The following is a 12,559-nucleotide window of genomic DNA, read 5'->3' on the forward strand; positions in this document are numbered from 1 at the left end:
CGACACAGCCCTGGCACCAGCGCTGTCCTCGGCACAGCGTCCCGCAGCGTGCGCCCTTGCACCGGCCTGTGGCCCACAGCCCAGAAGCTGGAGACTCGACTCCCGCCTCTTTGTTGGGGTCTCGCGGCTTGTGGCACAGTCAGCCCCGCGAGGCCTTGCTGCCCGCTAGAGCCGCGGGAGCCACGCTCTGCCCGTCCGACCTCACTCGCCTTCAGCTTCTTAAAGAAAACATTCAAGGGCCTTCAGATGAGGTGACATCAAAGCCGACCTGTTCCTCAGCTGAGTTACCAAGGCAATCTGACAAAGATTTGCAGAGCTCCATTCTGGAAGCAGCACGCTGACAGGGAGGTGGGAGAGCAGTCACCAAAAGAAAGATCAACCACAGGAGCAGTGGCCAAGGGGCCTGCCCTGTTACCAGGTGGATGAAAGGCTTTCTGGGGCCTCCGGAGTTCTTCTCATTTACTATTCACTGTAACAAATGAAGTGATGAGGTTTCTGGCTGTTAAAAAATAACACATCCCAAAACCATGGTAACAGAATTCAGAAATTACACTAATATGCTACATTCTAATTTGTCTTTGACCGAATAGACGTCAAGTATGTAATTTGGGGGGAAGAGGGAAGGAGGATTTATTACTTGAAACAAAAACACTGGGGATATTTCCCAAAGCAGTGTCTCCAAATATGTAATAGTTTTAAAGTTCATGCAGAGATTAAAATTTAAATATACACCTTTTTGAAACCATGAAAATAAAAAAAGAATTGTTTTCTTTCCTTCTCAATTTCCAATCTTTTAAATGATAGCATAAAAATCCCCCATCGCTAAACTATTAATCTAAAGTTTAGTTTTTCATTTTCAAATAATAAACTTAGGGAATTCCCATAAGGGCCCACACTTCCACTGCCGGGGCAGGGGTTCAGTCCCTGGTTGAGGAACTAAGATCCCGCATACTGCACAGCATAGCTAATAATAATAAATTTACTCCCTTTATACATTTACAAGAACTCCCATATGCTTTTTGAAGATCAGTTTACATCAAATTTTTATCTGTAAGCCTAAAAAAAGTGTTTAAAAACCAGTAACTAGCATATAAAAAGACTCCACATCAAAAGCTGGACTACAGCCAGCAACCAAAATTCCTCACAGTGGTTCTGCTCAGGGCTGTTCCTCTCTGCCGGAGGGACACAGCCTGGAGAGGGTGCAGGGGCCACGGCTGGGAGGAAAGAGGCTGGCGATGCTGCTCTGATCCTGCAATGGACAGGACGGTCAGCTCGACAGACTGACCAGGCCCCAAACACAAACAGAGCCCCGAAGTCTCACAACTGAAGGAGCGCTGGCCAAGCCACACACATGGCAAGCTGAGCCAGTTGGCACAGAGCTCAGCCTGGAGAAAGGCAACTCCCGGCCACTGTCACACAAAGCAAGGATCTCCAGCCACAGCTACTTCATGACCCTGTAATTCGTCAGCCTTTTGGGGGTGTGCTTATTTTCACAACAACAAATATGGTATCTACTTTCATGTTTAAATTGTTTCTGAATCATCATGATGTTTTAACATTTAAAAGAATTAAACAGTTCTACTTGCAGTGGTATAACAAGTTTTAATTCAAAATAGACACTCTGAAAACAATAAGTAAAAAAAAAAAAAAACTTGAACAAGCTCTTTGAATTTACAACAGAGCACACCAACAATCACACACACATCAGTTTCACGATTGCCTCAAAAATGTACATTACAGCAATGACATGCAAGAATTATTAAAAATCCACGTGGTAGACTGTCGCATCTTCCAAGCACGCGGCACAGGCGCCTCTGCCGTGCATCACCAACACTGCGGCTCAAGGTCAAACAGGCTGGTCTCCATAACTGCTTCTGGTGCTTTAAGTTATTTCAGATTTTGTGGAAAAAACGAGGTCTAGTTGGCCGAAGGACAGTAACACGCTTGATTCCTTAGCAATAGCCCATCCCAGTAACCTGGACACCAGGCTATGGGAAAGCCCATTTTCCCAGAATGAATAAATTTACCTCCAGGAAACTGTCAGATTTAATACACCAACTAGGAGACTAGCTCCAGTCCATACATTTCACCTGTTCCCTGAAAACCTGTTTAAATCTTAGTAGCCACACTCAGGGATCAACATTTTATTCCTGAGTAACACAGACTTTCCCGTTCGCTGGTTTATGAACAGTTAGGTTAGGAGGAGAGCTTGTGTGTGTTTTCAGTGTTTGTTCTAAAGGCACTAAAGATTTATTGTCTTGTCTTTGAATGGAGAAGACATCACCATATCAAAAAGAGGGGAAAAGTCTACAGTAAGAAGTATTTTGTACCTACAGAATTACTTTATTTGTAAAATAACTCTTGATTTAAATACCAGACTTCAGGTTCAGTATATTTTTAACAAATGAAAACATTTGGTTTTCTGGGTTACAATCAAAAACAACTGTTAGGACGTAAACAACTGAAAAAACATAAATCAAAATTATAATCTAATAAGCAAATACCTTACAAGAAGAAATCAGCATAAGTTAATGCAGTGCATCCTTAAGGAACCAGACATGTCACGGAGGCTGCTACTCACTTCTCTAAACATTTACTGTATCGTCTGCTGCTACTTGGGAAGCTGAGGGAGAGCAGTTTTAATTTGCAGTTAATCAAGTGTTCTGAAACAAGCTGAAATTTCCTTAAATGAAAAATAAACATATATAGATTTCAGTTTTTATCATACGATACTGACACTACTGGGAAAACAAGGCGTGCATGAATTATCAAAAGATTTAATTTACATGACAGGAAAAAACAAAAAATAATTGTTACAAAATCAAACTGCAAGAAACAAATTTGAAAGAACTATTCACTTCTTTATATAGAAGTCTTTCTGAGCACCTGAAAGAAATCTAAAGAGCAGCATAAAGACCACTGAAATTGATTAGTTCAACATACAGTGAAGAAAATAACATTTTTTAAAATCTCAATTGAAAAAACTGCTATTCATCTAATACTTTAGATTTCCTAACTTTTTTTTTTTTTACAAGTTTTGTGGTTCATGCTCAAAGTTCAATCTGTGTTTAACATTTTTAAGTTCACACATGTCAAAGCCTAAAAGTACAGAAGGCTTGTGATTTTTTATTGCTTTCATGCAAATATACCTTCTTTTTCCAAAAAATGAAGCCACGTCAATTTTCCACACCCATAAGAGTGAGGATAACAATTCTATTTCCTTTTTACTGGGATATGGTCTCTTGTGGAAATAATCCCTAAGAAACTGCTTTTTGTCTTCGTAAGAACGGTCTTCGTACTTTTTAGGATTTAATGCTAAAATCTGAAGAGCGTCGTCACTAACAGGCGGTCCCTCCGTCCTGCCCTCACTCCGCTGCCGTTTAACAGGTGCAGCGCTCGCTGCCTTTTCTGGGGCCGGGTCTGTGTCCGCGTCTATGATGAGGGGCCGCTCCGTGCCATCCCTCTGGTCTTCGGCCCCGGAGTGGCCATCGGGCAGCTTTCTCTTCACTGAGAAGCTGGGGTCGTGGATCACCTCGCCGTTGACTAAAAGCAGCTCGCTGTTCTCCAGGAGGCCGGGCTGGCCCTGCAGGTCAGGGCTACTGTCCTTGGGGGCGCTGCGGCAGCGCAGCAGGTGGATGGCAATGGCTGCCAGCGTCATATTGCCGGTGTAGACCCCGCAGCAGTGGATGCACTTGAAAGCCGGAGACTTCAGAATCGTGTGGACTGTGGGCGTGATGTGGTGCCTCTCCTTCAGATGCAGCTCGTATGCCTCCGTTGTCACAAAGGTGCCAAAGCAAAAGGGGCAGGTCAACACCTGCTTGCCAGGCCTCCCAGACGCACCCTCAGCCTGGGGCCTCACCTTGATGTACACGGGCACCAGCGACTTGGAGTGTATCCCCGCCAGGATGGCCAGGTAGACCTCCCGCTCGCCCAGCTCCTCCCTGGGCAATATGGTAATAAAGTCAAGGTGGGGAAACAGCAGGTTGCCGTTGGCGTCGATATCCAGTTGAAAACCTTTGTTACTGTAATCCATGGGCAGCTTCTTCTTCCCCAGGTGCATGGTCCGACTGTGCTCTGAGAGGCCTCTGATATCGTGGAAGGTGCACGGGCAGAACAAGCACCCCAGCCCGTGCATCAGTAAGTGATGGATAAGCTCCTCCTCCGAAACTAAGCACTTACAAGACAGACACCGCACTGTCTTCTCTCTCATCCACTTTAAAAACGGCGCACATGCTGCCAGTTTCTCTGGCTCCAGTTTGTCAGCAGCTTTGGATTCACTGTGCTTATGCGCCACTTCCATATGGACCTGGTACACGTTGGAAGGAAAGAGCTCATTGCAAACGGGACAGGTTTTCCATTGCTTGGCCTGTTTGAGCACCTGATTCGCCTCTGCCACAGACGAAGAGGCCTGAACAAACATATTCTGAGTGGCATTTACCACCACAGGAGGGGAGGGCATGCCGGTCATGGAACTGGCCATCTGGGCAGCTGGGCCCGACTGCAGGAGCTGGATGGGCATCTGGGGAGGGGCAACGGTGGCGACGCTTCCAGGGGGCACGGGCAGAGTGACAGACACCGGGGCAAGTGTGTACGTGGGAATGCCGTTCACTTGTTTCCCTGTGGGTATGAGTTGTCGGAGAATAGAGCCCGACGTCAGGAAAGTGGTGTTTGGCGAAGCACCGGGTCTAATGGTCTGATTTGCAGGCAGAATGTTGGTATTCACAGACTGATTAAGCTGCAGGACCCCAGGCCTCACTGGCTGGCCCACAGGAAGAACTCCTGACATGACCGGCTGACTGAGCTGAAGAACACCAGAGTTAATGCCCTGGTTCACAGGAAGAACGGCTGATGAGACTGTCTGGTTGGGGGGAAGGAGCCCAGGTGGGACTACCTGGCCAGGCGGGAGCACCCGCAGCGGGACTGTCAGCCCTGTGGGCAGTGCTCCTGAGGGGGCCGTCTGCCCAATGGGGAGCACCCCTGACTGAACCACCTGGCCAGCAGGGAGAACCCCAGAAGTCGCTGTCTGTCCTGAAGGGATGACCCCAGCAGGGGTCACCTGTCCTGCAGGAAGGACCCCTGACGGGACTGTCCGACTCACAGAAATCACCCCTGGTGAGACTGCCTGAAGCACTCCAGGGGTGACAGATGGGTTGACAGGGAGGACCCCAGACCCAACAGGTCTATTCACCGAGAGAACTCCAGGTCCAACTGGCCTGCTTATGGGCCCCACAGGCTGGTTGAGAGGCAAAACCCCCGGGCGGATGGTCTGGTTTATGGGGAGGATACTGGTTCCAACAGACTTATTTACAGGTCCAACCGGCTGACTCAAAGGCAACACAGGAGGGTTTGCTGCCTGATTAAGTGGCACTCCGTGAGACAGAAAGACAGGCTGAGGCGTTGAGGGTGGCAGAGTGAGGCTGCTCTGGCCCACTGGCAGAGGACTAGAGACCAGAGTCATGTGAGGCTGGGCTACTGCGGGCGGAGAGTGGGTGACACTGCCCACAGCCCCCGCACCCACAGTCGCCGGAGGGGCTGCACCCTGAACCGGCTGCACCACGGTCTGGCTCTGGCCATTCTGCGGCAAGGCAAGGTGGAAGCACGGAGAGGAGGCTGGGATGCCTGGAGCACTGCTATTCGGCGGTATGGCCACGTGTGCAGCTGGTTTGGGAGCAATATGCATCTGCTTCAAAAGGCCAGTCTTCTTAATATGTTCTGAGATCACAGACCTAAGCTTGTTCTCCAAATCCCGGTGTATATCGGATGTCAAAATATGATACATTAAAGCGTCCTGGCTGCTGGCATTGGCGTTGCACTTTTTACAGTAATACCTGTCAGACAGGGGCAACTTCTCTGCACAGAGAGTGTCGTCAGCTCCTGGATGCTCACCCATCTCCTCAGTCCTCAGGCCAAAGTAGGAGTTAATTAAGTAGTGAAAATGTGCTACCAGCACATGCTTCTTCATGCTGTAGTACAGAGTGTTTGAAAAGTTACATTTTAAACATGTAAAACTTATCACATCACTCCTAGATGATTTTGTTTCACCTAAAATATTCACTGTGTAATTCTGGACTTTCCGAGCAGGTGCATGAAACATTCTGAAGTGCCTTCCCACAACTCTGGGTTGAGAGGAAAACACGCAGTTTGGGCAAGGGATCACCAGCTCCTGGTCAATTTCATCTTCATGGTAGCGATGTAAATGATTTTTGAATGAAGTAAGCACTTTTGTGGAGTATTTACAGAGGCTACAACAGTATGGTTTTGTTCGATATCTCTGTTAAAAAAAAAAGTCAAGCACAGTTTAATAAAACTACATAGTTTAATAAAAATCAGATGCTACACAATCTACAGTTAACAAGTAAACGATATTTTTTCTTCTAACTTGCTGGATCTAGGGCTGTGTTGTAAGGAAAAGCAGCTACAGACAACACACATCACAAAACCCTTTTCATTTTCTTCCTAAAACACTTTAAACATGTAACAACTATTCTCAGCATTTAGGCCATACATACAAACTGCGTTTGGCCCCAAAAACATAGCTACCTGAAACCCATTTCCAAAGCCAGCCATTAAAATCACAAATCTCATTATTTAATCCTATACTCTGAATCAACTGCATCAATTGAACTCAATTCTCAGCAAGAAAAAACTACTTTCTCCCTTTTTTATTCCACTTTTCTTAGTTCCAAGTTGTTTTTACTCCAAATTCTAAAACTTCTGGAATGTTATAACTTAACCAAACTTGATAATTGTTAAACCAATCACCCCTTTCATTTCCCAGATTCCAGAAGACAAATGGACAGTGATATCCACTGAAGACAGAGGGGCTGTGGCTCACTCACTGTGAATAAGCCTGAGGTAAGTTCAAGCCACAGACTGCCACTCTGACAACATGGTATCTCTCTGTAAGGCAAATATGGGGAATTCAACAAGCCTGGGGCATAAGAACAGACATTTGTACAACAGCTGGCCAACTGAGGAGCACAATGTGTTCTAACATCCAGGAAGCCTTGCTGGTCTGACGTGAGAGTAGCATGGCAGGCACCAGATCCCAGAGCTGGAGCACCAGAAAACACTGCGCCTAGTTTCACAAAGCAGGAAGGCCAGGGTGTGGACAGGTTAGACAAGAGGGCAGAGGTCCTCCCGCCCTGCAGCTGTTTCCCGCTGATGCAGTGGCCGCTGGCCACCCCCGTCCTTCCCAGTGCTCGGAGACCACTCACACACACACACACACACACATACAAATTCCCCTCCTGTGGGTTTTGTCACTCTCTCTGCTAGTCACACAGTCTTCCTCTTGGGTCACTGATCAGAGAAAGCACCCAAACACATTCAACAACATGTCACTACTGCCTTTTCAGCAATTAAGAAATCCCAGGTTCTGGCATTTCCAGGAGAATCTATAAAAAACCTAGGGGACAGCCAACCACACATCACATTTTAAAAAATATGTTTCACCAATTCGGACACACTTTTTTCTATTTTAATATCTCTGAAATCTGGAAGCACCTTATGCTGTACTTTAGTTTCATTTGTGGTTCATTTAAAATGGAGCATCTTATACTCCAAAAATACTGTATTGAAAAACCAGATACTTAATGAAAATTACACCCAGTTAAAGAGTCAACAGAACTAACAACTTGTTACTATCTGTTAGTACTGAACAGATCTTTGGATCAAGGAAAGATTTCTTAAATAAGACACCATAAATACAATCCATAATAGAAAATACATGCCTCCTGAGAAATCTGTATGCTGATCAAAAAGCAACAGTTAGAACTGGACACAAAACAACAGACTGGTTCAAAATTGGGAAAGGAGTACATCAAGACTGTATATTGTCACCCTCCTTCTTTAACTTTGATGCAGAGTAGTACATCATGCAAAATACCAGACTCGATGAAGCACAAGCTGTAATCAAGGTTGCCAGGAGAAACATCAATAACCTCAGATATGCAGGTGACACACCCTAATGGCAGAAAGCAAACAGGAACTAAACAGCCTCTTGATGAAGGTCAAAGAGGAGTGTAAAAGCTGCCTTAAAACTTAACATTCAAAAAACGAAGATTATGGCATCTGGTCCCATCACTTCATGGCAAATAGATGTGGGGAAAAAAGGGAACAGTGACAGACTTTTATTTTCTTGGGCTCCAAAATCACTGCTGACGGTGACTGCAGCCATGAAATTAAAAACACTTGCTCCTTGGAAGAAAATCTACAACAAACCTAGACATCATATTAAAAAGCAGAGACATAACTTTGCCAACAAAGGTCCATCTAGTTAAAGCTATGGTTTTTCCAGTAGCCACGGATGGCTGTGAGAGTTGGACCATAAAGAAGGCTGAGCATCAAAGAATTGATGCTTTCAACTGTAATGCAGGAGAAGACTGTTCAGAGTCCCCTGGACTACAAGGAAATCAAACCAGTCAATCCTAAAGGAAATCAACCCTGAATATTCACTAGAAGGATTGATACTGAAGCTGAAGCTCCAAAACTTTGGCCACCTGATGCAAAGAGCCGACTCACTGGAAAAGACCCCGATGCTCGGAAAGATTGAGGGCAGGAGGAGAAGGGGATGACAGAGGATGAGATTGTTGGATGGCATCATCAACTCAATGGACATGAGTTTGAGCAAACTTTGGGAGATAGTGGAAGGATAGGGAATCCTGGTGTGCTGCAGTCCATGGGGTTGCAAAGACTCAGACATGATTGAGTGACTGAACAACAGTAGAAAAAAATTATAAACAGGATTTTATCAAAGTAAGAAATCTTCTCTTTGAAAGATACTTTAAAAGACAAAAAGACAAACCACAAGCTAGAAGACAATATTTACAAACCACGTACCTAATAAAGGACTTGTGTCCATAAAACACACTGTGGACATGTTCAAGTCTCAGTAAGGAAACATATGACCCAATTTCTAGAAAACTGGCAAAACATTTAAGAGTAGAATACTTTAAACTAAAGAGGGTATCCAGATGCCACGGAAACACATGTAAAGATGCTCAACACTGTCAGTCACTAGGGAGATGCAAATTAAAACCAGAGAAGACACCACTACAAGCCTATTAAAATGGAAAATAAGCAGTTAAATCCAAAAGCACAAAAACCCTGACTGAGTCCAGTGAGGACGCAGAGCAGCCGGGACACACACCACTGGTGGGAAAGCAACATGGTACAGCCACTTTGGAAAACAGTCCGACAGTCTGTTACAGAGATGGACCATATATTGTACAACCCAGCAATCTCACACCTGGCAATTACCCAAGAGACGTGAAAGCAAATGTTTAGAGAAAAACCTGTAAGTCAAAGTTCTAGGAAAGTGATCAATCAGAAATAACTGGAGGGTGAGACCTTGGTTCACTGTAACAGAAAAATAACTAAGGAGAGAAGCAGAAAGAAGTGGAGTCAGGCATCACGGGCACTGCAGGATGCCTTGTCTCCGAGATCATCCCTGTCTCCCTTCTGCCTAAGGCCACATCTTCAGGTCCCATAACAGCTGGGCTTCATTTTCAACATAACACAAGCATCTCCATCCCAAACCCAGATATCCAGCACATCTCATTTCTCTGCAGCATGAGCCACATAATCCAGCCGAGTAGCACATTCCTGCTGCAGTGGCCGAAAAACTGTCTTTGTTCAAAAATCCTATTTCCCAGACACAAATTAAAGAAGGTTCTCTACGAATACAGAGCAAGGTACTAAAACTAGCACGTAACACAGCCTCTACCACACCAGGTAACAGTGGTTTATTTTTTCTGAATATGGTACCTATTTAACATATCCAATTTCCACTATTTCACATTGTTATTTAACTTTTTGTGCCCATTCACACACAAAAAAACATAAACTCCCTAAGGAAAAGAACCTTAACTTTCACCTTTTGCATCAAGCACTCAGAAAGTTGTAGCAGGAATTCAAAAAATGTTTCTTGATGAAGAGCATATAATTATACATTATACTGCATATTACATACAATCTTTTAGGAATTCAGATGAGAAAAATCAGAGAGGCCTAAGAAAATATTCACGAAGCCAAGGTATTCAAAATAAGGCATATTTGAAAAGCCATGAGCTGTTTTGAGCAGAATAGCCAAATCAGAGCGGTTTCAAGGAATCTTGTGTCTGTTGGTACAGAGGGGAATGTCGGGTCAAGGAAGGGAAGAGACACAGAACAGGCAGAAAGCAGGACTCAAGAGGACAAGGTGACAACAGAAATGTTTACAAATAAAATTCTGACAGAAAAACGACTGACGAGTTACAGAAAGCTTTTTTAAGCCAGAATTCTCAAGGGCTACGCTATTTGGACAAATGGGAGGGGGAGGCAATGAGCAGAGGCTGGTCCCCTTGGGGCAAGCTGCCTGGAGCCGAAGAGGTGCTAACCCAGCGGCTGGGCGGCAGGAAGGTTTTCCAGAGGAAACACTTTACAACGGAGAACTCAGCAGTATGTCACATAGTTTAGTGGGAATCTGCTTAACATTGAGGTTTCAAATTTATTATAAATTGTGTTCCCCGATTCAAACTCCATATTTTTAATTTTTGAAACCAGAATGTATGCTCATACTTGAAGTCATTTCTTTTTACTCAGAATAGTTACATAACTCAAAAGTCCTTCTTATATCAGAGGCACATAATAATAATATAGTAATTTCACTGTATCACTTCATCAACTTTATATGCAGAGAACTCTCACAGCATCAACAATCCTGTATTATAAAACATTTAACTTTTTCTACTTCCCTAAATGTTTACATTATACCCCTCCTCATCCTTTTCATTCATCTGCAACCCAGAAACACATGATGTTCCTCAGAACTAAACCAACACTTACCCCACGTTCTGAGGAAACATGAAAATTGGAAATAAAAATACATACCACTTTCTTTCCAGAAGGTTCCCACAGAGAAATATCTCCCCATGATGTGTTATAAAAGTACTTCTCTCCTGGGTCAAAGCCTTTAAGGTCCTTTTAGAAAGGGAGAAAAACAGAGATTATTATGTAATTTCATAAGATAAAGAAGAACGAACCCAATGGGATTCTTTGGCACTTAAGATATCTACATGCAAGGGACTTCCCTGGTGGACCAGTGGTCACAAGTCCCAGCACTCCCAACGCAGGGAGCACAGGTTCAATCCCTGGTCAGGGAAATGAGATACCCTATGCTGCACAGTGCGTAGAAAGGGAGGGAAGGAGATAAAGAAAGAAAGGGAAATCTACATGGGAAAACTGAAATGAAAATATACCCCATGGCAAACGCTGACAGAGTTCCCATCAAGCTGGAGACCTGGGGAAAATGCTGAAATAATCCAAGTTAATACTACAGCTTCTGTACTTCAGCAGCTGCCTTTCAATTTATGTCAAGTCCTTACAGAGTTTATACTTAGTAAACGTATCTTCTGAGTTTCACAGAGTCTTAAATTCAATACATTTTTTTCTTCCTTTCCCACACTTCTTGTTTGCGCTTCATTAAACTGTCCTATTACAGAGCTGATTTCCTTCCTGGCCACACTTGCTGGGGTGCTGGATTCTTTCCATGTCTTTAGTCTTCCATAAATTCAAAAACATACATAAATATATATATATATGTAGTTTTAAAAATACCATCTTATAAGAAATAAACAGATCAGATTTCCCACAAATAATTTCTGAAAGAGAAAACCCACATGAGCAAACACTGTCTTCCCAGTGTGAGCCCCATGGAGAAGCGTGTCTGGGGTGGGATGATGTGGGCACTCCAAGTGTTGGTAAGAAGTCAGACAGTGAATATGTAAGGCTTCGCCAGCATGCAGTCTGTCTGAAACAACTCCTCAAGCTTACCACTGTGCACAAAAGCAGCCACAGACAGTATGTAAACACAGACAAGCAAAGCTATATTTCAAGAAGTTTATTTACAAAATGGACAGCAAGCCAGATTTGGCCCAGTTTGCCTACCTCTGGTCTAAACACTCAAATAAGAAGTATAGAATGTCAGACTGAGTTAAAAACCACAATCCAATTATATGTTGACTGACTGGTTCAAAATCAGGAAAGGAGTCCAAGGCTGCATACTGTCACCCTGCTTATGTAACTTTTTTGCAGAGTACATCATCCAAAATGCCGGGCTAGATGAATTCACAAACTGGAATCAAGACTGCTGGGATTCATCAACCTCAGATATGTAGATGATACCACTCTAGTGGCAGAAAGTGAAGAAGAACTAAAGAGCCTTTTGATGAGGGTGAAAAAGCTGGCTTAACACTAAACATTCAAAAAACTAAGATCATGATATCCAGTCCCATCGCTTCATGGCAACTAGAAGGTGAAAAAGTGGAAGCAGTGACAGATTTTACTTTCTTTGGTTCCAAAATCCCTGCAGACGATGACCACAGCCATGAAATTAAAAAGACGCCTGCTCCCTGGAAGAAAATCTACCACAAACCTAGACAACATATTAAAAATCAGGCATCATCTTGCCAGCAAAGGTCCATTTAGTGAAAGCTATGGTTTTTCCAGCAGTCATGTATGGATGTGAGAGTTGGACCATAAAAAAGGCTGAGCACCAAAGAACTGCTTTCAAATTGTG

The 12,559-nt window shown here is 44.0% G+C and overlaps 1 protein-coding gene across 6 annotated transcripts in view; it reads right to left on the reverse strand.

Annotated features, from left to right (window-relative positions):
* Nucleotides 1-1,582: 1,582 nt before the first annotated feature.
* The window catches only part of ADNP2 (ADNP homeobox 2), a 32,852-nt gene continuing 21,875 nt past the window's right edge, over nucleotides 1,583-12,559 (reverse strand). For all 6 annotated transcript variants that reach the window (XM_086372503.1, XM_086372499.1, XM_086372501.1 and 3 more), the window contains 2 exons: nucleotides 10,873-10,962; nucleotides 1,583-6,271 (listed from right to left, as the gene is read on the reverse strand). In XM_086372503.1, the coding sequence (XP_086228629.1) occupies nucleotides 3,029-6,271; nucleotides 10,873-10,962 (3,333 nt within the window). In that variant the 3' untranslated portion in view covers nucleotides 1,583-3,028. The remainder of the gene's footprint in view (nucleotides 6,272-10,872; nucleotides 10,963-12,559) is intronic.

Source organism: Bos grunniens, chromosome 24 (genome assembly GCF_055505025.1).
Source record: "Bos grunniens cultivar Pamir isolate PY7600 chromosome 24, Bosgru_T2T1.0, whole genome shotgun sequence".
Classification (NCBI taxonomy): domain Eukaryota; kingdom Metazoa; phylum Chordata; class Mammalia; order Artiodactyla; family Bovidae; genus Bos; species Bos grunniens.